The sequence below is a fragment of the Salvelinus sp. IW2-2015 genome, linkage group LG20, assembly GCF_002910315.2.
Source record: "Salvelinus sp. IW2-2015 linkage group LG20, ASM291031v2, whole genome shotgun sequence".
NCBI lineage: Eukaryota > Metazoa > Chordata > Actinopteri > Salmoniformes > Salmonidae > Salvelinus > Salvelinus sp. IW2-2015.
This window is the reverse complement of record NC_036860.1, coordinates 74,214,405-74,237,634: the sequence shown is the minus strand read 5'-3', so window position 1 is coordinate 74,237,634 and position 23,230 is coordinate 74,214,405. Positions and strand designations below refer to the sequence as shown.

The 23,230-nt window shown below is 42.4% G+C and overlaps 1 protein-coding gene across 1 annotated transcript; it reads right to left on the bottom strand.

The window, feature by feature from the left end:
• Window positions 1-661: 661 nt before the first annotated feature.
• Window positions 662-8,167, bottom strand: gper1 (G protein-coupled estrogen receptor 1). Its single transcript, XM_024011759.2, has 2 exons — window positions 7,963-8,167; window positions 662-2,904 (listed from the first exon to the last, which is right to left on the bottom strand). Exon 2 carries the CDS (start codon window positions 2,471-2,473, stop codon window positions 1,367-1,369), a length of 1,107 nt encoding a protein of 368 aa, XP_023867527.1. The 5' UTR covers window positions 2,474-2,904; window positions 7,963-8,167; the 3' UTR covers window positions 662-1,366.
• Between the last annotated feature and the right edge of the window lie 15,063 nt (window positions 8,168-23,230).

Sequence of the window (23,230 nt, the reverse complement as noted above, 5' to 3'; positions counted from 1 at the left end):
TTACCCTTACCCTCACCCCTTACCCAAAATAGTATTTGGTAAATAAACAAGCATTTGGTAAATCAATCTGTCCCTGCTCACTGTAGTTTTAGAATGACTGAAACTGTTGGAGACTGAGAGTAAACACAAGAGATGATAGCAGCGCCTCCATCGTCTTCACTGAGTAATGTGTTTACATATAATCCCATCTCCTCTGCTCCGAACAACACCTGCCTCCTTGTTTCTGCCTCAGGCAAACAGGAGTTGACAACTAGGGTCATAATACTGTGGATAATATCTGTCTTTAGAATGAGTATCGGTCTTGACTAGATATATTTAGTGTTCTCCAAATACTGAGGGCACTGGCTGTTTGTGTATGCTTGAGGAAAATTAACATTCATGTTTCCTTTGCGATCTACCTTGATTTGAATAATATTTTTGTTTAAAACATTTCAAATTAATTCTGTAAAAATAGGAGAAAATCAAATAAGCTTTTTTTCTGACGTCTGCGTGCATGTACTGTAGGTCACCACCTACAATTTGTTTTCATATGTAGAAAAGTTATTTGTTTAGATTTGTGGAAGGCATATCATGTCTTTTACTTCCACTTTTTGTAATACACTTAAGGTTGTCAGTACTTAGTCAGCAAAGAGCTCCTCAACAGCTTCCTAAAAAAAAAACATGTATTTTTATTTATTTAAATAAAAGTGGTGTTAGTGGACAATTGCTTGCACAGGCAAACAAAGAAAAGGACATCTACTTACAATACAGTGCCATTGTCAGTACATAAAAAAACGAGCTGACAACAGGTTTGTCTAGCAGTCTTATGGGTTACCCAAACAGTTCTGAGCAGTATACAGTGTTACAATGGCCACACTGGGGTCAAGGAGAAGCAAGTCACTGGTCCCTTTGATGTGTCTGTTTTAATTTGTTCCCTCACCGCCATTTCTCTGAGTAGATTGTTGCGGTTTCATGACAGGTATAGTTTTGTTACATTAGAATAATGACTTTGTCTTTTGATAAGCGAAGAGAAGACATTGAAAGAACACCAAACCTGGTATTTTCATCAATTTTCCTTCTCCATTTTCCAAATGTGTATTTAATACCCAGATCTCATTATTTATATCTAATGACATGTAGATACACAGTGCATTCTCCACCCGCACTTACAGGGGACAAAATGGCAGCCTCATGGTCAGTTTCTAGCTTTTCCTCCATGGTATCTCTACCCCTTATAAGAAGCTGAATTCTGGAAGCCTTTGAGGGTGTCATGGAGACAATTCCCAGGATCCTGCTGGGTAGACACAGCAGCACATAGCTCTTCCTCCCCCCTGGACTTCTGTTACATCCTAACCTTTCATTCAAACATGTTGCTGATCCTGCAGCGTTACACCTCCGACACCTCACTCCTCACAGGTATGTGTAAATCTAGGGTGTGGTGGCAGAAGCGGTAGAGCACGGACCAGCTGGCCTTCTGCTTGATGAAGAGTCTTAGCTTGTCCCTGAAGGTCTCCCCCAGGAAGCTGTAGATYATGGGGTTGAGGCAGCTGTTGGAGAAGGCGGCCAGGTTGACGATGTGGCCCGTCAGCGGGTAGTCGTGCCACAGGTGGCCGCTGAAGGTGCTGCGCTGGGCCGGGTCGTCCGTGCCATGCAGCAGCTGGATGCTGATGAAGATGTTCTCAGGCAGCCAGCAGATGAAGAACACCAGCACCACCACCCCGATCATCCTCAGGGCCTTCTGTCTGCGAGGCCACAGGCCCCGGTGCTTCTGCGCACGCATCAAGATACGCACGATCAGCGAGTAGCACAGGCCYATGACGGAGAAGGGCACCAGGAAGCCGATYGTCACCTCTAACCACTGGATCTCAAAGACYTTGGCGAAGCAGAAGTGCACCTCGCCGCGGTGCTGGGTCTGGACYATGGTGAAGGGGAGCAYCGTAGCCAYGATGGAGGCCATCCAGATYAGGCTGCAGCTGAGCTTGGCGTGCTGCATGGTCCTCAGAGGACTYCTGCTCATGGAGCTGGCCAGAGCCACGTAGCGGTCAAAGCTCATCCATGTCAGGAAAAAGATGCTGCTGTACATGTTGACCTGCAGGAATAAGGACATGAAGGTACACAGAACAGCGTACTCATAGTACTTCTCATTGAGGTTGAAGACCTCGATGAGGGAGTCTGCCACCAGGATGAGGTCTGCGACCGCCAGGTTGARAAAGTAGAGGTCCGGGATGGTCATCTTCTCCCTGTGGTTGAGGTTGACCACCAGGATGAGTATATTCCCAATGAAGCCGATGGGAAAGAGGAGGATGGTGTAGAGGCAGGAGAGGAAGAGGCCGATGGTATAGAACTGATAGGTGTCTGGGTTCTCAGACGCGTCCGTGACGTTGTAGTCGTATGAGGTGTTTAGTTGCTCCGTACCGTTGACATATACCTGAACCAGAGAGGTGGTCTGCACTTCCATACTGCCTGTGTCTTTGCTTCGAAGGTCCTGAATCATAGGTCATATAGCCTACATACTTCAATCGTGTCAGTGCCCGATTCTCTGTCTCAAAAGGTTCTCTCATCTATGCTCCATTTGCATGCTGACAGAAGTCAGTTCTTATAAATATATACATAGTTTAAGGGTTGTCTGACCCCATGTTGATATCAAGGTTTGCCTAGCAATAGATGACAGAGGGTACAGACACAGAGCAGCACCTCCATGTTTTGATATCACCCCTTCTTATCGGCAGAGGCTGCTAGGGCTTACATGATCCATGTGGTCCCACCTGAGGACCAACATGTACTTAGGGACTTTGCTTCTTTCTCTTTTTTTGAGCCGTTTGTTTTTCACACGTTCTGATTCCAGTGCTGGCTTGTCTCATCCAGTCCATGTGCATGTTTATTCACCCAACCTCAGCCTGTGACGCTATTGCTGTGACACCTGAGCTGTGGAGAAGACAGAAGAAGAAAGTCATTACATGAAAGAAGGATTAGGTGCTCAGCAGCCTTCGGTCAAATGGCATATGTCTGATTGTCTGTCTAGTGACTGAGCACATATCAAACTCCAAAGGACCAGAGGTTTCATCTCAGGTATAATGATTTACTGGTATCGAACTGTATACACAGCAATCAATCGTATATGATGGTTGAACTTAACAGTTTGTCTCTACTAATACCCGAGATGAGACGAAGTTCATTGGTGGTTACCAAAGGACATTAAAATGCACATTGTCAGGCTTAAACAGATTCATTGAAAACCTGCTGCGTTGAAATCTTCAGCCAATCCTAGTTCAGTCTATCAGCCTGCTCCAGACTTAATTTTTATTAATTGGTAGGATGGTGGGAAAATAGATTTCGAGCTAATTAACATTGAACAAAACCATTCTAAATCTGATGTTTTGGCTAGAGCGGGGCACATGCTTTCTATCACGTAAGAGACAGCCCTTGTTATATTCTTGATAAGCAAATATCATTAATCCATGAGATGATATGTTTATATTCCTAAACAGTGACCCAGTAAAGACATTTCATAAATCAATGTTCAATCAATGTTTTATTCATTTAACCTTTTATTTAAGTCAGTTAAGAACAAATTCTTATTTACAATAACGACCTACCAAAAGGCAAAAGGCCGCCTGCGGGAACAGGGGCTGGGATTAAAAATACAAATAAATAAAATAAAAATATAGAACAAAACACACATCACGACAAGAGAGACAACACAACACTACATGAAGAGAGACCTAAGACAACAACATAGCATGGCAGCAACACATGACAACAACATGGTAGCAACAAAACATGGCAGCAGCACAACAATGGTACAGACAGTAGCAGCACAAAACAGGGTACAAACATTATTGGGCACAGACAACAGCACAAAAGGCAAGAAGGTAGAGACAACAATACATCACGCAAAGCAGCCACAACTGTAAGTAAGAGTGTCCATGATTGAGTCTTTGAATTAGAGACTGTAAAACTGTAAAACTGTCCAGTTTGAGTGTTTGGTACAGCTTGTTCCAGTCGCTGCTTTTTCTTCACTTTACATTTGCTTAATTTTATTATTGATAACAGATCATGTATAGTAATTTATTTAGAGTCACAAAGCTATTAGATCAATCTCAAATCAAAATCAAAACCAAATCAAATTTTATTAGTCACATGCGCCAAATACAACCTTACAGTGAAATGCTTACTTACAAGCCCTTAACCAACAATGCAGTTAAAAAAATTAATTAAAAAAGAAACATAATCGAATATGAATAAGAAATAAAAGGAACAAGTAATTAAAGAGCAGCAGTAAAATAACAATAGCGAGACTATATACAGGGGGGTACCAGTACAGAGTCAATGTGCGGGGGCACCGGTTAATCGAGGTAATTGAGATAATATGTACATGTAGGTAGAGTTATTAAAGTGACTATGCATAGATAATAACAACAGAGAGTAGCAGCGGTGTAAAAGAGGGGGGAGGGCAAATGCAAATAGTCTGGGTAGCCATTTAATGAAATGTTCAAGAGTCTTATGGCTTGGGGGTAGAAGCTGTTTAGAAGCGTCTTGAACCTAGACTTGGTGCTCCGGTACCACTTGCCGTGCAGAAGCAGAGAGAACAGTTTATGGGGTAGCTGGAGTCTTTGACAATATTTAGGGCCTTCCTCTGACACCGCCTGTTATAAGGTCCTGGATGGCAGGAAGCTTTGCCCCAGTGATGTACTGGGCCGTACGCACTGCCCTCTGTAGTGCCTTGCGGTCGGAGGACGAGCAGTTGCCATACCAGGCAGTGATGCAACCAGTCAGGATGCTCTCGATGGTGCAGCTGTAGAACCTTTTGAGGATCTGAGGACCCATGCCAAATCTTTTCAGTCTCCTGAGGGGGAATAGGTTTTGTCGTGCCCTCTTCACAATTGTCTTGGTGTGCTTAGACCATGTTAGTTTGTTGGTGATGTGGACACCAAGGAACTTGAAGCTCTCAACCTGCTCCACTACAGCCCCAGCGATGAGAAATGGGGCGTGCTCGGTCCTCTTTTTCCCGTAGTCCACAATCATCTCCTTTGTCTTGATCCATTTGAGGAAGAGATTGTTGTCCTGGCACCACACAGCCAGGTCTCTGACCTCCTCCCTATAGGCTGTCTCGTCATTGTCGGTGATCAGGCCTACCGCTGTTGTGTCATCGGCAAACTTAATGAAGGTGTTGGAGTCGTGCCTGGCCGTGCAGTCATGAGTGAACAGGGAGTACAGGAGGGGACTGAGCACGCACCCCTGAGGGGCCCCTGTGTTGAGGATCAGCGTTGCGGATCTAGCCTTTAGCTCAGTGGATTACAGAATGTTGCCTGTAATCCATGGCTTCTGGTTGGGGTATGTACGTACGGTCACTGTGGGGTTCAACGTCATCGATGCACTTATTGATGAAGCCAATGACTGATGTGGTGTACTCCTCAATGCCATCGGAGGAATCCCGGAACATACTCCAGTCTGTGCTAGCAAAACAGTCCTGTAGCTTGGCATCTGCTTCATCACTTTTTTATTGATCGAGTCACTGGTGCTTCCTGCTTTAATTTTTGCTTGTAAGCAGGAATCAGGAGGATAGAATTATGGTCAGATTTGCCAAATGGAGGGCGAGGGAGAGCTTTGTATGCGTCTCTGTTTGTGGAGTAAAGATGGTCCAGAGTTTTTTTTCCCTCTGGTTGCACTTTTAACATGCTGATAGAAATTTGGTAAGACCGATTTAAGTTTCCCTGCATTAAAGTCTCCGGCCAGTAGGAGAGCCGCCTCTGGGTGAGTGTTTTCCTGTTTGCTTATGGCAGAATACAGCTCATTGAGTGCGGTCTTAGTGCCAGCCTCAGTCTGTGGTGGTATGTAGACAGCTACGAAAAATACAGATACAAACTCTCTAGGTAGATAGTGTGGTCTACAGCTCATCATGAGCTGAGAGACCTTGAGACTTCCTTAGATATCGTGCACCAGCTGTTATTTACAAAAATACAATGTTAATCTAACCCTAGCTGTTTTGCACATTATCCCATTTTTAATTTCTACACATTGATCTTAGCTAAATAGTAGTCTAAGCTACACTGTAAAGGAAAACTAAGTTGTATGGTAATTTGGGGATATTATCAACAGGAAAATACCATGAAACCTTTTACTGTAGCATATTGTAAATTATGGTGCATTGTGAGAAAATGATGTAGGAGGGGAAAGAATTGCTGTATTTCGAATGGTTCTGTCATCCATCCCTGTACCGTATTTTTTGGAGGGCCAAAAACATTTTAACCACTACTAGATGCATGGTATTGTTGTTTCTGGCTCATTAAAATATTTTGAGGCGTGCCTTCTAAGAGGCTATATTTGTTCCACCCCATTAGTAAGAGTGCTGTACCAATTTAACCGGTATGTGGTGTGTGCAATATGAAATACAGTAACTTACATGCTTCTTTGCTGCCTGTAATTTACTGTTAAATTCACAGCAACCCCTTTACAGTGTAAATAATATCCTGACACTTCCCGTTGCCTGTTTTCCGTCAGTGCAGAGGGAACCTTGACCTTTAGCATGCGTTCACACTCAGACCCTCAGTCTTTTCATTTACACCCAGAGGAAAACCTCTGCAGTATTAATGCTGCCTCCTCTCCCCTGAGTGCCGGCTTTCACAGCCATATCTCAGCCATGAAGCATGTAGGCACAGGACATTTTTTTTAAAACTGGATAAATGAGACATAGGGATCTCATCTCACAGGGAGAATAGCCTCTGAGCCATCTGAGAAACWTCCAGGAAGCCTTGCTAACCCAACCATGCAGTATATTACCATTATCCTTTGGCAAACAAACTTTGACTGTCTGTTTTGACTTCCAGCAGAATGAAGGATTTGACACTTAGAGCAATATATCCTCTAACGTTTCCACAATGCAGCCTCAAACTGCTGTGATGGTTTTGGAACATATTGCCAATGAAATGGCACTGGCAGTCCTAGAAGGCAGATAAGTGTAGAAAGACATGCCAGCCCACTTAGATTAGACATGGGGWCTTTATTTTGATATGGACCAAGATGGATGGCTGATCAGGAATCAACAGGACCCACATTAGGAAAGCTAAGATTAATATAATTCCCTTATAAAGGCAGTTGTATAATTCAAAGATAAACATACTGGTACATTTTATTTGACCCTTTATGTCATTTAGTACAGTCATACATGAAAACTCCTGTTACCAGGAAGACTTTTATAGCCTGAGGCAGAATGATGTGAGGCATTCTATCTGTATAAATTGGCTTGATATGTAATTTGTTTATCCTCCATCTGCACTGTCTATAAGCACGGCTGGTGACCCCATTTTGCGTTATTATACAGCTTTTGTCATAACACGCCATTTATAAGCCAGCTAAAAAGCTTAAGCACCAGTCAAAAAGCTCCCCCAATGGCCCTATTGACATCAAGCTGGGCATCGATCTCTATAAACTAAGGAAGGTTCTTTTGTTGTGGACAGAAGAAGAGGTGCATGGTGCTAGTGAGACATGAGACTTGACAGCTCCCTGTCTCTCTAGGGAAACAGGATGTCAATCTACCAGTTCAGACATGTAGGTTAGTATGGAAAAATGAAGAGTGGATCAAATAAATTATACATCACAAATCACTTTCTGTTCACTGGGCATGAAGGTACAAATGGTCCATCAACCCCAAAAGCAACAGACATCTTATCCACACCAGGCTACACATGTTCATTTTCTTTTGTAGAATGGACTCTTTAATGTCCCCATTTTTTACACAATCTTAAATCTGAAAATAACAACTTGAACTGTCTCATTTGTAACACCATTGAAGTGAAATTAAATCTGACAATGAGCAGAGGAAAAACCCCATTCATCTCTGGTCCTGATCTATTGAAACCTCCCATCCAATTCAAGTTTGCACCTTCTCCTAATATCTAAGACTATTTCTTTTTTTCAACTCTGTAATAGTTATAAAACAGCTACGATATCACACAGGGATGGAGAGCAGAGAAAACCACTTACTTTTCCGTGGTGGGCTTGTTGTCCATCCAGRGTGAAYCTCCKGTGCAGAAGTCAGTGGAGTGTCACCGATTTCTAATCCCCATGTCCAGCTGAGGCTGCACTCACTGCCTGCGCCACCTGCTGTTCACCCCAACCCAGGGAGAGAGGGAGAGAGAGAGAGGAGCCAGAAGAAGAGGAGGAGAGAGCGCTCAAGCAAACGCGGGAGCTGATCACTAGACCTCCTCCCTCATGAAACTTGCTTTGTTTGTGACCATGCTTGTTCCCTCACTCATCCCCCCCCTCCTCCTCCTATCCCCTCCCCCCTCAGACCTCTCTCCCTGAACCCTCCCTGAATTGCTCAAAGCATTCAGGTTCCGTGACCTAATTATTAACCCAGACAGGTGTGTGGATGCTATGGGATCTTCTAAAGGTTCCGGATGTATCTTGGCCCAGGTCTCTATGTACATAGTCTATAGACAGTAGCCTGAGAAAACAGCCTCATCTGTAGAGTCCATCTAGTCTGAGCAAGGAAAACAGCGCTGTACACATCCCGTCAGAGAATACAGTATATCGTTTGTACAAGGTCATCACTATACTGTATATACTTTATAGACATATACCTCATTCTTCTTAGTTATGCCTCTCAAAGGAGTTTGCATTGACATCCTGTTTGCAGCAGATCTGTTTCCATTGCATAGTGAACATATTTCACTAGTTTCGAAAAGCACTGAAAAACATTTGGCATAGGACAGCCTAACTGGGTCCAACTGGAGGGAATCTGGCATGAGTGGCTTTACTGTGGAACTCCAGTAAATACCACTGATGCCACTTTTACCAGCCTGCTTCCAAGGGAAAAACAGATGATAAGAAAGCTTACCGGCGGTACACTGTAAATAGATTTGTTAGTCCCAAAAGGGTATGCAGAGCTCTCAATCACAAAACGTTTTAGTCACTAACTGTTTTTGTATTGAATACTCGTAGATTAGAAGATAATTATTCAGGAACACCCACGACTATAAACAGATATTTTTTCAAGAGGCCAATTGAGGACAGACAACTATGGATTCCTTATATTTTACAGGTAATAGTTGGCCCTGCTATGTATTATAAGCAAAGTGAGTTGTGAGTTTGCCCCATTTTCCTCATAATTAAATTTGATGCCCTTTAGAGGCTTCTGGTTTCGTCAACACAGCTTTGTTATCAAGATGAGGAAAAAAAGGAGGAGTAAAGAGAGAAATCAAAAAAGAGGGAAGATAATTAACCTACGAGCAGAATACATTTTGACGAGAGAAAAGGGGAGAGTGAGAGAAAGAGAGGGATGGACACCACATGATGCTTAGATGAGGCTTATAGTTGAACACTTCCTGTGAGGTTGGTCCTCAGTGTCAGCAAGTGGGAAGGTAAGCAGGTGCTATGGCTCTAGTGGTTAGAATAACATCAAAATCACTTTGAAGCCAGCCAGTCACAGACTGTAGACCCAATTGAAGACTTTATTAAATATTTTATGACTGTGTCCCTCTTCCTGTTGCGGTTGATGGTGGATAGTGTAGTGCCTCTGTGACAGCTGAGCTATCTGACAGTGTACAGAGCCAGTCTGTGTTTAGATATGGCCATCTGGTGGATGGAACAGAACTGCTCATGTAACTACCATACTAACTGCTCTACATCGCCATTCACACCGTGTATCTGAGGCAGGCAGACTGATACTGCTCATTTTGGCCTTGACACCAAAACAGGAAGCTCTTCTTCACAGGGGGCTTATTTCTTTATGCATTGTGTAACTGATCTCAGTACAGATGCACAGGCAAACACACAGAGATCCTATTGGCATCAACAAATTATTTCCACACTAAATTATACACTGAGTGTACAAAATATTATGAACACCTTCTCTTTCTGACATAGACAGACCAGTTGAATCCAGGTGAAACTATGATCCCTTATTGATGTCAGTTGTTCAATTCACTTCAGTCAGTGTAGATGAAGGGGAGGAGACAAGTTAAAGAAGGATGTTTAAGCCTTAAACCTCTACAGGATCGGTGTCCCCCCCACGGGATGGTTAAGCTAACGTAGGCTAATGTGATTAGCATGAGGTTGTAAGTAACATGAACATTTCCCAGGACATAGACATATCTGATATGGGCAGAAAGCTTAAGTTCTTGTTAATCTAACTGCACTGTCCAATTTACAGTAGCTATTACAGTGAAAGAATACCATGTTATTGTTTGAGGAGAGTGCACAATTATGAACTTGAAAATGTATTAATAAACCAATTAGGCACATTTGGCCAGTCTTGATACAACATTTTGAACAGATATGCAAGTTTTTTTCTTTGTATTATCTTTTACCAGATCTAATGTGTTATATTCTACATTAATTTCAAATTTCCACAAACTTCAAAGTGTTTCCTTTAAAATGGTATCAAGAAAATGCATATCCTTGCTTCAGGTCCTGAGCTACAGGCAGTTAGATTTGGGTATGTCATTTTAGGCTCAAACTGAAAAAAAGGAGCGGATCCTTAAGAGGGAGAATAGCACATTTCAATCATATAGCTACAACATTGAAACAGCTAGGAGATAATTCACAAATACTGAGAACACTCATCCCAACACCCATTCATAATGCATTCATATCACACAGTCATGTAATGACTTTCAATGGGTTCCAGACAGTATGAATACCCACCCAGTGGGTGAGAGGACCTGGTTCTGTGTACTGTATGCCTATTGGTGAATTACAGTGGTGCTCCATACAGGGTGCTGTAGAAGCCAGACTACATGACTGCCTGTCAGAGCCCAGTGGATCGCGGGGCCCAGTGGTGAGGGCAACACACTCTAAAGAAGTTCAGCTTCCTGGAAGCACGGTTCACCCATGCACCATAGAGACTCTCTAGTCAACATACTGTAGCTTTCATGTCCTCTCATAACCCTCTCAGAATGGCTGTGCTGCTAACATGCCCCGTAGAGTGAGTGGGTCATTATGACATTGACTTATTCCAGATCAGGTCTGTCTCCAGGATACAGTGTATTCGCAAAGTATTCAGACCCCATTACTTTTTTTTCTTCCCTGCAGATCCTCGCAAGCTCTGTCAGGTTGGATAGGGAGTGTTGCTGCACAACTATTTTCAGGTCTCTGCAGAGATGTGCGATCGGGTTCAAGTCCGGGCTCTGGCTGGGCAACTCAAGGACATTCAGAGACTTGTCCCGAAGGCACTCCTGCGTTGTCTTGGCTGTGTGCTTAGGGATGTTGTCCTGTTGGAAGGTGAACCTTCGCCCCAGTCTGAGGTCTTGAGCGCTCTGGAGCAGGTTTCATCAAGGATCTCTCTGTACTTTGCTCCGTTCATCTTTGACTCGATCCTGACTAGTTTCCCAGACCCTGCCACTGAAAAACATCCATCCCCACAGCATGATGCTGCCACCACCATGCTTCACCGCAGGGATGGTGCCAGGTTTCCTCCGTATGTGACGCTTGGCATTCAGGCCAAAGAGTTCAATCTTGGTTTCATCAGACCAGAGAATCTTGTTTCTCATGGTCTGAGAGTCTTTAGGTGCCTTTTGGCAAACTCCAAGCAGGCTGTCATGTGCCTTTTACAGAGGAGTGGCTTCCGTCTGGCCACTCTACCATAAAGACCTAATTGGAGCCATGCTCAACATAAAAAACAGTTCAGTTCATTAAATAATTGTGGACTGCCATGGTAAGCCATGGGAACTAATCCAATGAAATCACAGTTTCTGACTACGTACACCGTATCATATTATTTAAGTTGTTGATTTATTTTAAAAAAGATTTTGGGGAGAAACCTCATACTTGAAAGACGAACTCCAGCTATTTTTATTACTTTCCTGTGGAATAACAATATCCCATGTATAAATACAGTAATGTATGCACAATTTTATTAATTCAAGAAATATGTTTTGAGTAAAAGTTAAAAAAAAAATTTTTTTACATAACTGCAAACTTCAAGGAGTAGGCCATTCAAGGAATTGGTCTCATGGTGCCCACTGATGTCATCGACCTCCCCCTTGCTTAAGGAACAATAGAGGAGCAAGAGAGAACAAAAGAGGAAAGGCCGAACCCCCCACTTGTGCCATGTCATGAGGATATCTGGACCACCTTGAGATGTGCCTTTTGTTAAGTAAATCAGGTGATAAATGCAATGAAAAGGAGACTGGAGTGCGACTTGAAGTCCTGTTTAGGAGTAATGCGGAATCAATAATTTTTTATTCTGCTTTACTGAAAATGTATGTATGGAGTCTGCCATTGACACCAAGCTAAGGCAGGAGCAAGCAGGATTCTGCACATGACAAGGATGGGATAGATGTATGGTGTCTCCACAGATTCTGAGATTCTATGTTATTGTTACAATCAGTCCCTTTGATTTGACGGCCTGCATGACCGTTAGACCCGATGACGTGTTTCTGTGCATGAGCTTAGCTAGCTAACTTCGCCATGACATCGACTACAGACATGATCGGGATTTCTATTGGAGAAGCAGTTTCTGAACCTCTTCATGTGTCACGTTGCTGACCTGTTTTCTGTTGTTTTGTATGTGTTTAGTTGGTCAGGACGTGAGCTGGGTGGGAATTCTATGTTGTGTGTCTAGTTTGTCTGTTTCTATGTCCAGCCTAATATGGTTCTCAATCAGAGGCAGATGGTAATCGTTGTCCCTGATTGAGAATCATATATAGGAGGCTTGTTTTGTGTTGGGATTTTGTGGGTGTTTGTTTCCTGTCTCTGTGTTTGTGTTCTGCACCAGATAGGTCTGTATCGGTTTTCACGTTTGTTATTTTGTAAGTTGTTTGTAGTGTTCACTTGTTCTTTAATTAAACATGTTGAGCACTGGCTACGCTGCATTTTGGTCCTCTCCTTCAACTATGGAAGAAAACCGTTACATCATGTATATTCTCTTTGGCAGTACCCTCTCTAAGTGGTTCACTGTGCAGTCTGGAGTGAGACAGGTCAGGGTCACCCATCTCTCCTATCCTTTACTTTATTACCATTGAATGGATCATGACCAAAACCACATCATACAAACTATTGACCCTCTTCTCCCAGCTGTAGGATCTCTGAACAACATCCTCTCATTGTGCATTGACACAACTCATCCCATTTGAATGTCTTAGCAGAGCAGCTTCCAAACAAATATCCACCTAGAATAGAACAGCTATGTCCAATCTGTTCTGTTGTATGGTTTGGAGTGATGCCCTGTTGTCAAGAATGACATGAGAAGGGTGGAGTCTTTTAGCAGTGGTTGTCTCAAGAGAATCTGCTGCGTCTTCTGGACGAATAGAATATACTTCAGTAAGCTATACAAGAAGACCAGTTGCCAAAATGTCACAGCATGACTCTGATGGCTTGGCCACATTCTCAGAATGCCCAGAATGCCCAGATATAGTGGATTGAAGTATAGAATAAGAGATCTTTGTCGACCTGTGGACAACTCTCTTTCTTTTTTTTGCAGTCACTAAATCATCAAATTGGAAGAACAACTATCCAAAGGTGCAGAATTATGGGCAATTACTCTCCTTTTTTGCATATTTTATACACATCAAATTAAATATTAATCCAGATTTTTTTTTTTTATCAACAAATTAGCACATTGTATGCAACATTCATTCATCGGTATCTTCACAATCCAATTGAATACGAAGGCTGGTTTGCTCATAGTTTTGTAGACTTTCCATTGGCACACAGAAACCTAATCCACGATAGAAATAAGGAAAGGTGAATACAAGGAACACAACTGATATTAATCGATAGGCCTAAATCCACACCAAAGCAAAGCTCATAATGGAAGGTCCCAATGTTGGAGATGACGATTTAGGAGTAAGAAATAACCCAACTTATTTTTCTGTATCTCTGCATGTCCGCAGTATTGTTAAAAAATCTGAACAATTAGACAGATCTTTCTCCATATTGTGGTATGACACTGACGGGGTCATTTAGAATTTCGTGCAGTAGTATTTACGGATTGCTGGAAACAATGACCACAATTTACCCGCCCCAGCATTTTGGCTAACCAATTGCGGAGCTCCAAGCTCACGTTTAAATCGCATGAAAAATAGTGAGGGTTCAGCTGGTTAGCTAGCTAGCTCTCTGTCTCACTGGGATCCCCAGTAAGACTAGCTGTCCCCATTGGAGTTGGCTAATTGGGATCCCCAGTAAGACTAGCTGTCCCCATTGGAGTTGGCTAATTGGGATCCCCAGTAAGACTAGCTGTCCCCATTAGAGTTGGCTAATTGGGATCCCCAGTAAGACTAGCTGTCCCCATTGGAGTTGGCTAATTGGGATCCCGGGATCCTGGGATGCTGGCCTTCTAGGCAGAGTTCCTCTGTCCAGTATCTGTGTTCTTTTGCCCATCTTAATCTTTTATTTTCATTGGTCAGTCTGAGATATGGCTTTTTCTTTGCAACTCTGCCTAGAAGGCCAGCATCCCGGAGTCGCCTCTTCACTGTTGACGTTGAGACTGGTGTTTTGCGGGTGCTATTTAATGAAGCTGCCAGTTGAGGACTTGTGAGGCGTCTGTTTCTCAAACTAGACACCCTAAGGTACTTGTCCTCTTGCTCAGTTGTGCACTGGGGCCTCCCACTCCTCTTTCTATTCTGGTTAGAGCCAGTTTGCGCTGTTCTGTGAAGGGAGTAGAACACAGCGTTGTACGAGATCTTCAGTTTCTTGGCAATTTCTCGCATGGAATAGCCTTAATTTCTCAGATCAAGAATAGACTGACGAGTTTCAGAAGAAAGTTCTTTGATTCTGGCCAATTTGAGCCTGTAATCGAACCCACAAATGCTGATGCAACTAGTCTAATGAAGGCAAGTTTTATTGCTTCTTTAATCAGAACAACAGATTTCAACTGTGCTAACATAATTACAAAAGGGTTTTCTCATGATCAATTAGCCTTTTAAAATGATAAACTTGGATTAGCTAACATAGCGTGCCCTTGGAACACAGGAGTGATGATTGCTGATGATTGGCCTCTGTACACCTATGTAAATATTCCATAAAAAATCTGCCGTTTCCAGCTACTATAGTCATTTACAACATTAACAATGTCTACACTGTATTTCGGATAAATTTTATGTTATTTTAATGATCCAAAAATGCGCTTTTCTTTCAAAACAAGGACATTTCTAAGTGACCCCAAACTTTTGAACGGCAGTGTATGTTAGCTAGCTAAGTTAGCAATGTTATAAATTCAACTCCCATCTGCTGTCCACATCAGGATAAGATTTGAGAGCACTACTTAGCTCTACAGGGGGTTATAGCTTTGACTGAATGCTGACAGTGAATTCAGAGCCATTCAGTGGTTAGCTACACTAAAAACATAATTTTACCAAGTTCCTGTGAAGTAATTGTAATGACAGTCCACCACATCATACCCAAGAGTTTCCTAATTAGCAAGGGGTAGTCTGTGTTTAATTTATTTGTGTATTAGAACCACAGTTTGAGATCATTGTGAGGGGATTGAGCGTCCAGGGAAAATGTTGTCGGAGGTTGCAACAGTAACCAAGGGGGGTGGGGCTTAGTGAAAGGTCAATTGCACACTTTTCTCTTATGATAAAAAGTATGTAACCAAGGGAGGGAAATATGGAAAATAATGTGTAAGTATTCTGTGAACAAAACAAATACTATAAACCAGCACACTTATTCCTGCCATGTGTGAAAGGCCAAGTAAATCACGTGATGAACAGGTCACAATGAGGCTGGAGTAGGTTTTTAGCAGTGAATTTTCTATTCACTGATGACATTTATATTTAAAGATTTGCAAAAGGTGGTCGAAGATATGCAGAAAGTGTACTGTTTGGAAGTTGGCATTATTTTTGAGTGGACGAATGCTTGCAGGTAGCCTACTTTTTTAAGTGATTTGTTTGACAACCAGATTAAATCAGATCATGATAGAGTGTCACAGTCTAATTCGCACTCTGTAGGTTTCAACACAGATCCAAAATTGTTTGTAGCAACTGAGAAAAACTGTAGTCAAATACTGGTGCATCATCAATGGATGACCACTGGGAGGCACACTAGTATTAATAATTGATGATTTATGAACTTGACAAAAGCAGTGCTACAGTCGTGGCTTGGCATGTTTAGAGAAATCCTTTTTGTGGATATAGTTGTGTCAAGAGTCTAGAGAGCTTGTATGTTATGAAAAATAGCAACAAAATGTTTGTTTACTGCAGATGTGATTCACAGTGGTCATACACTCGTAGAAAAAAGGGTTCCAAAAAGGTTCATTGACTGTCCCCATAGGAGCATCCTTTTTGGTTCCAGGTAGAACCCTTTTTAGTTCCAGGTTCTACCTGGACGCAAATAGGGTTCTTCAAAAGTTTATCCTATGGAAGGGATAGGCAACTTTGATGGGGGAGGGGCCACAACAAAATGGAACTCACCACCTCCACCATTTTAGTGGCCCCATCTTGACAGCAAAGAGAAGAAAAAAAAATCAAGTTCATTTCGTGCTATTCTGCACATTTCGCCATGGGGCGTAGAGAAAATGTTTCCGTTTAAAAGCAATTTTTCTGCAATTCTACACATTTTGCCATGGGGCGGAGAGAAGATTTTTGAAATGTTATAACTAGTTTTTCTACTCATTTTACCAATAAGGTGGATGTTTGCAGATTTGAATATGATTACTGATGATCAATGGGCCCCCACCCCCGGTTGATTATTCGACCATCTTACTACAAGTTTAGATAGCTGGCTGCTAGACTAACTTACCAATCTAAAAAGAAAATGTAGCTGACATGGGCTAATTGAGTGACTGCTGATGATCAACCAAATGTATAATTTGTGCTTAGTGTATTCTAGTATTCCAACTCTCAACAGTAAGTTGAGACCCGACTGGGCTTCTTTTCTTTTTTTATTGGTCCGTGGGCCTACAATGGGGACAGCTAAAGAACCCTCTAAGGTTCTAGATAGCACCTTTTTTTCTAAGACTATAGTCTCTAGTATAAACAGACTTGTCTGTGCTTCCCTGGCAAAGCTAGTGTACTGTGGCTAAGAAGAGATCATGGTGTACTTCATATCCCCACCTGGCAGAGGTCACAGGGTACTGACCTGGGATCAGTTGATGGGGCTGTTGTTGTGACACACCCACAGTGAACTGTGCACGTGCGCTCTGAAAAGCAGGTCCAGCTGCCTCCTTGAACAGTGCACTAGTCTTCTTGGGTGACACCGCACTGGCTCCCACCGACACTGGCGAAGGTGGGTTGGGGGGAGTAGGAGGAGGTGTGTGTGTGTGCATGCGTGCCACCCATATTGTTGTTGGTTTTGGTTTTGGAAAGACCAACATTATCTGAAAGAATGACTATCTGTGTGCCACGTTGGACATCCATTGAGCCATAATGTAAGCGTGTTCCTTGTTTATTTCTAAAATGAGTCATTGTTGATGGCTGTCTAACAGGCTAATTAGACAGATGATCTGATGTACGTTGATAGTACTCCCTGACGGATTATGATGAACTGCTTAGATTCTCAGTTTGAGTGGGTGTTTGATAATAGGATGAAGAAAGAGGGGTGGGGTGATGGTTTTGTTGTGATTAACGCAAAAACATGTCAAGGGAGTTATCCTTTCACAACTCACACCCCTTGGTACGGCAGCACAAAAGAAAGGCTCACCATCAAAGAAAGAACAACAACACATACCGCAACAAGTTACGAACAAGACAATGTGAACAGCATCCAAATGTTATTAGTGGAGTGCCGTGCCAGTTTTCTGTCTGTGGGTTCTGGGGGAAAGGAGGTGGGAGGTCTGTTGGGCTTCAATAAACTGGGGAGAAGAAGAAGGAGGGTGTGAAGAAGAACACATTCATCTGCCTTCACTTAACATGCCTGGCATGCTGCTGGCTCTCTGACAGTCTTCCAGACCCACAACCACAGCCTCATGATGGGGCATCGTACACGGACAGGCTCCTCCAGCGGTTCCAGGACCCTGCTTGATATTCTGCTGACGCTGTTCTCATTGTGATTGTGTTTTTGATTCTCTGGGCCCCATCTGAGGGAGAGGGAGTAGAGATCATAGAGTATGGCTGGCAGGCGAGGGAGGGTGGATAGGGTTTCCAAAATCTGCCTTGGTCTGGTTGTCTTCCCAGCGGAGGGGAGAGGATAGGGTGGGACAGGGAGGATGATTTCACTGAGCGTCTCTAAAGTAAACCTCCCCACCCCAAATCCATGTGGTGTAGTACAGCTTATCATCAGCCGTCAGAGGAAGTTACAGGGACAGGACAGCAGTGTAGCCAGAGTCCAACTCCACTCCGATCATGAGGTCATTGCTCTCAACTGTCCTACAGTGCTGTTGTCATAGGAGATAAGCAAATTCCTAGCCAACTGACAAGTCTGGAAATACATCAGGCTGCAAGCCTGATTCGGTGTGCTCAACACCCAGAAATTCTCTCATAATATTTTTTAAATTACTGATTGTTTTTCTTTTTCCTGAGGTTACAGAATGTAGGCTTGTCTTGCACTTGATTTTGGTACATGTTATTGAAGGAACCGACTGGCTGTGTTTTGAAAGATCCTGTGAGGGATCTGGGTGTCAGCCAACCGAAACAGCTAGGTGTAAGTGATAAACCAAATGTGCAAGCTACATAGGTGGTCTAGCATGTTCTAAGGCACATGTAAGCTCCCGTTTAACCTGATTAACAGCAGGTTACAGTTAATAGCATGGCAGCTCATTATACTATGTAGGCATGTTAACTGAATTAACCCTCTGTTAGCTGGTATAATAACTATTCGTACCATTTCCGCAGCCTGAAACATGTAGCTTTAAATACATGCTTTTCTCTTGTTGTTCATCCAATGAATTTAGAGAGCCTGTGGCCAAATGCTATGTATATTTAGTAACTCAGCAAATAGACTATAGGATACAAGGGTAAAGGGGTCAGTGGCAAACATGGTGACCTCACCAACTGTCTTTTCATCAAGAACATCAACATTCTCTCCTGGTCAAGCTATGGCAGGTTGTTGTTGTTTGCTGGCTGCTCCACAGGTGTAGCTCTGACAATGGAGCTGAGGGGGAGACAATGAGTTGATTGTGTCCAGGCACAGGGTCATGGCCTGCTGTCTGTCCTCGGGCTAGTTGGCAGCATGTTTCAATGCCCTTCACCTATATAGGACTTCCTGTGTTTTTGGAAACAGCTTCTCTCTCTCCTATTTGGAACTTGCAGCTGACACATAGAATATAGTACATTGACAGATGGATATTATAGTACAGACCATTGTTCATGAATGGAAATAACTACAAATGACGACATGCAGCCACAAACTAGTCTATTTATTTCAGCAACTAAAATGGTTAACATGTTATCATAGTGAGGGAAACGTAAACTGATGATGGTTAGTGTGTTGTTTTCTTAATACTGCTTTCTAGTGAGTCTACCTTAAGAAACTCCTATTCTCAGAAGGGAACTGCTTCCATGGCAACCGTTTTCAATTCTCTCCATTATCATATAATTTCCAGATGTACAGTCGGTAGTATTTTAAGCCTTCTCTTTTAAACTATGGCTGCACTGTTTGGCAAGACCTATAGCTACGAGGACTCAAAGCACAGCAGTAGTGTATAATGTGCTGTATATGTTGCACGACTGTGCAGACTCAGGACTTCCTAAAGCCTGAACATTTACAGTATATATCAACAGTAGCTGCAGCAGCAGCAACTGATCATTAAGTTATTTTTTTACCCAGCAGGGAATCCCTTTAAAGTAGATTAAAGGGTTGTCCTTTATGCAATGGCGCTTTCATTTGGTTAAGCTCAAATTTCATCCCCTCATAAGTAATTACAAATGTGGACTGAGACGGTTTGAGTTAGTGTGAGGGGTCTGTTGAGTATTAACCCTGCCAAAGTCTCCAGGGCTAGATCGCATGTCTGTCACCTGTTCCCCATGCTGGAATATGTCAGAACCATCTTTATACTCCTTCTACTCCTCTCAGTTGGACATTCTAACAAAACAACTCGCTATTTAATCTCTTCACTTTTCTGCTTCTGCTTTCTCGGACTCCTTTATCTCCAGCACGACTCCCACATCAGCTGCTCCACACTGTTATCGTATGGCAGAACAATATTGCTCTTGTTGAGAATTGCAACAACACTGGGCTGTATAGCCAGGCCCACGGATGTCAAAACAATTTATAGAATGCCTGGATTGTTCCTGTTTTACACAGTGTGGTTAAAGGGACGTGCCACAGCCACAGTTAGTCTAGTGGGTTTACAGTGCAGACAGAGAGTCTATTCTAGGTCTCAGTATATGAAGAGATTAACGTTGGAAATGGATGTGTCCCGCTGTCATACAGATTATTTTTTACCTCTATAGCGCACAACGGTAGCTCAACATTAACCCTGGAAATGGACATGGGGGAGGGGATATCAACCCATAATAACATCTCTCGAAAGGGGGCTTAAATTCATCCGAATATATAAATAGCATTGATTCATTTCAAAATGTGTGGGTGTTTTAAGTAGATCCTGCTGTTGACGAGGCTGGGTTTCAACCACATGGATGTAAAACATGACAGGTCTGTATTTGGACCAAAGGGAAACACCCCCAGGTCCCAGGGTCACAGGTGGGGTTGTCTGAGCCTGTCCCATGTGATTAGTGTGTTGATTTGAGAGAAAAAAAGAGACCCAGCTGCCAATGGGAGAACGGGCAAACAAGCTCTTTTTACAGTATAAATGGCTATGGTTTACCAAGCTCTGCAGATGGGCAACCAAAGCGAATTACGGTATGTTGCAAGATAACACATTCGTGTGGTTTCTGCTCTCTATAGCTGGCACTATCCCCATGGCTTCAAACAGCTATGAAAAATAACTTTGCCATTGTTTACTGACACAAGCATACCCTCAGAAATGGACTACAATGCAATCTATTTTTACATTGATTTGTCATGACAATGTACTGTGGATCCCGGATACAGTTGACGTTAGCATATCAAAGAACACTTTGAACGTAACGACAAAGAGAAACTAAAAGAACAGACATTGTGTTTAATTCCCATGTTAGTTTATTGTGTAATCAGTCTTTGACTCAACCGACAATAGAGAAGATTACTGAAGCTACAGTATCTAAATATATATTTGAGAAAAAAATACTGTATTTGTGAGAGGACATGGTGTTTTTCCGGTAAATCTCTAACATACAATATATACAGATATTTCATATTATACATATATACTGGTATATACACAGTCACAAAAGCATCACATCTGAAACTGGATTCATCTTGACCTGTGTAGCTAAACATCATGAAATAAAATACATTCTTATCTCTGCTTATTTAGGTGGATTTAAAAGAGTAGCGTTTCCCATAAACATACAGTACTGGTTCTTTAAAAAATATATACTAATTTTGGTGGGTTATAACAGCACAACATAAAGGGGAGGTAAAGGGCGATGGAATCTGTAATTCTAAAACTAAGAATCACATTAAAGTGACGCGCCAAAGGTTTTGTATCATTTCAGCCAGTAGTTTTGAAAGTAGTGCTCGAGCCAAAACTGGTCCCTGAAAATAGAAAATAATTGTGTACCATGTCATCCATTTTGTATGATATGTTAGGAATTTGTAAGTGCTTAAGATCTCTGAATCTTTAACTGAGAATTTACTGTACGTTCTTTATTTCCTGGTGTTATTGGTCATACCTAAAGGTAGCATAGCATTGCTTATAACTAACTTTACCATTTAAGAGCCAAAATCCTTTTCATTGTATGACATTTTCAGTGAACTCTACCATCATTCAACAACCCTGGAATGAAAATGAGCCAATTTAAGTCTAGATATAAGTAATTTGTTTGTTTCTGATAGTAGCAGGGCAGAACATGTGTCCCTCTGTTGCTCTACTTCTCAGAAAGAGCATTTCAACTGTAATAAATTAGGACTTTGACTAGAGCTTAAATAATGATTAACAGGGTGTGGACTCATTTTTACGATTCCTCAGCATGAAACTCAAAGGGTTCTGCTGATCTTTTAATTAAGTCAATACTTATCATGAGGTGGCCTGGATACCCCAGCAGTAGCAAGTAGCAACATGTTTAAACAATGGGTTACAGCTTATCATTGTATTGTCTCTTTCAAAGTGGAGAGGACTAAACTGACCTTTTCAATTTAAAAACAAAGACTTCAACACTTCATAGCATCACATAATCACATGCAATAACGGACGTCACCATAACATGACAAGAGTGAAATGTGATCGACGTGTTCATTATTTAGCTGAATTATAAATAGGACATGTTTTATATATAAACAGTCTTCCTCTTTAGTGGGAAGCAAGATAGCAAAGCAGCTGTGCAGGTCACTTCTGTGCCTCTAAGCAGCTTTTAGACATCACATAAACTGAGCCAAGGCAAATGTTCCCCACACAATGACTGGGAGTTGTGTGCAGCCAGTTAAGTGAMAGCATTCTAGGACACAAGAGGTAAYTTGGCCATGCCTGYACCCTGAATAGAAGCTGTGTGGAGAARTCTCTCGGTKGWTCACATGATCCTATGTAATGTCGTAGAGTTGTGAAATTAAACGAGGTACATGTATAGTACTGTGTAAACTGCTGAGGGTGACGAGCAGGCAAAGGTTTTCTCTAGGTGCAAGACAGTGGAGGACAGAGGATGTGTCCGTAATGGCACCCTATTTCCTATATAGTGCCCTACTGTTTAACAGGACACATAGGGCTCTGATCAAATGTAATGCACTATGTAGGGAATAGGGTGCCATTTGAGACCCCTCCAGAGTGTTGTGGCCGAGGCTGGACAGGAACTCTTCAAATGAGACATGGCCTCAGGCTCCGGGGCACTGGGTGGTCTGACAGGGTCATAAACAGGTTGCATTCCACTTCCTACCTACTACCAGCTACATGCATAGTAGTAACATGCTGATTGACACATGAGACATAAAAACAATTGTTACTCCAATAGTATAACTCATTGTCAGTTTTGGTGTGCAGCGCAGTATCTCTACAGCCTGTGTTGGTGAATCACCCTGTGTGTATTAGGAGAAGAGACACCGCATTACAATGGCTTTGCGCCCCCAATCTAACAACCAAGTGTCCAAGTGACAAGCTTGCTAATACACTTAGTGGTTTCTAATTGGTTCGTCCTCTCACTACAGAACTGGACAAAGAAAGTCAAGTTCTAGAAAGTCACTGAAGATTCCTTAGTGTCATTGAAAGTCAAGACTCCAGCCAGAGTAGCAGCAGTGGACCTGTAGCTGACTTCTAAGGCCATGTGTTGCGTGCTCTGTGGGGTCTGATAATAAGTGCAGCCTGGGTAAGAGGTTAGGGGTTAGTAAGGCCTGGCCCTGTCTC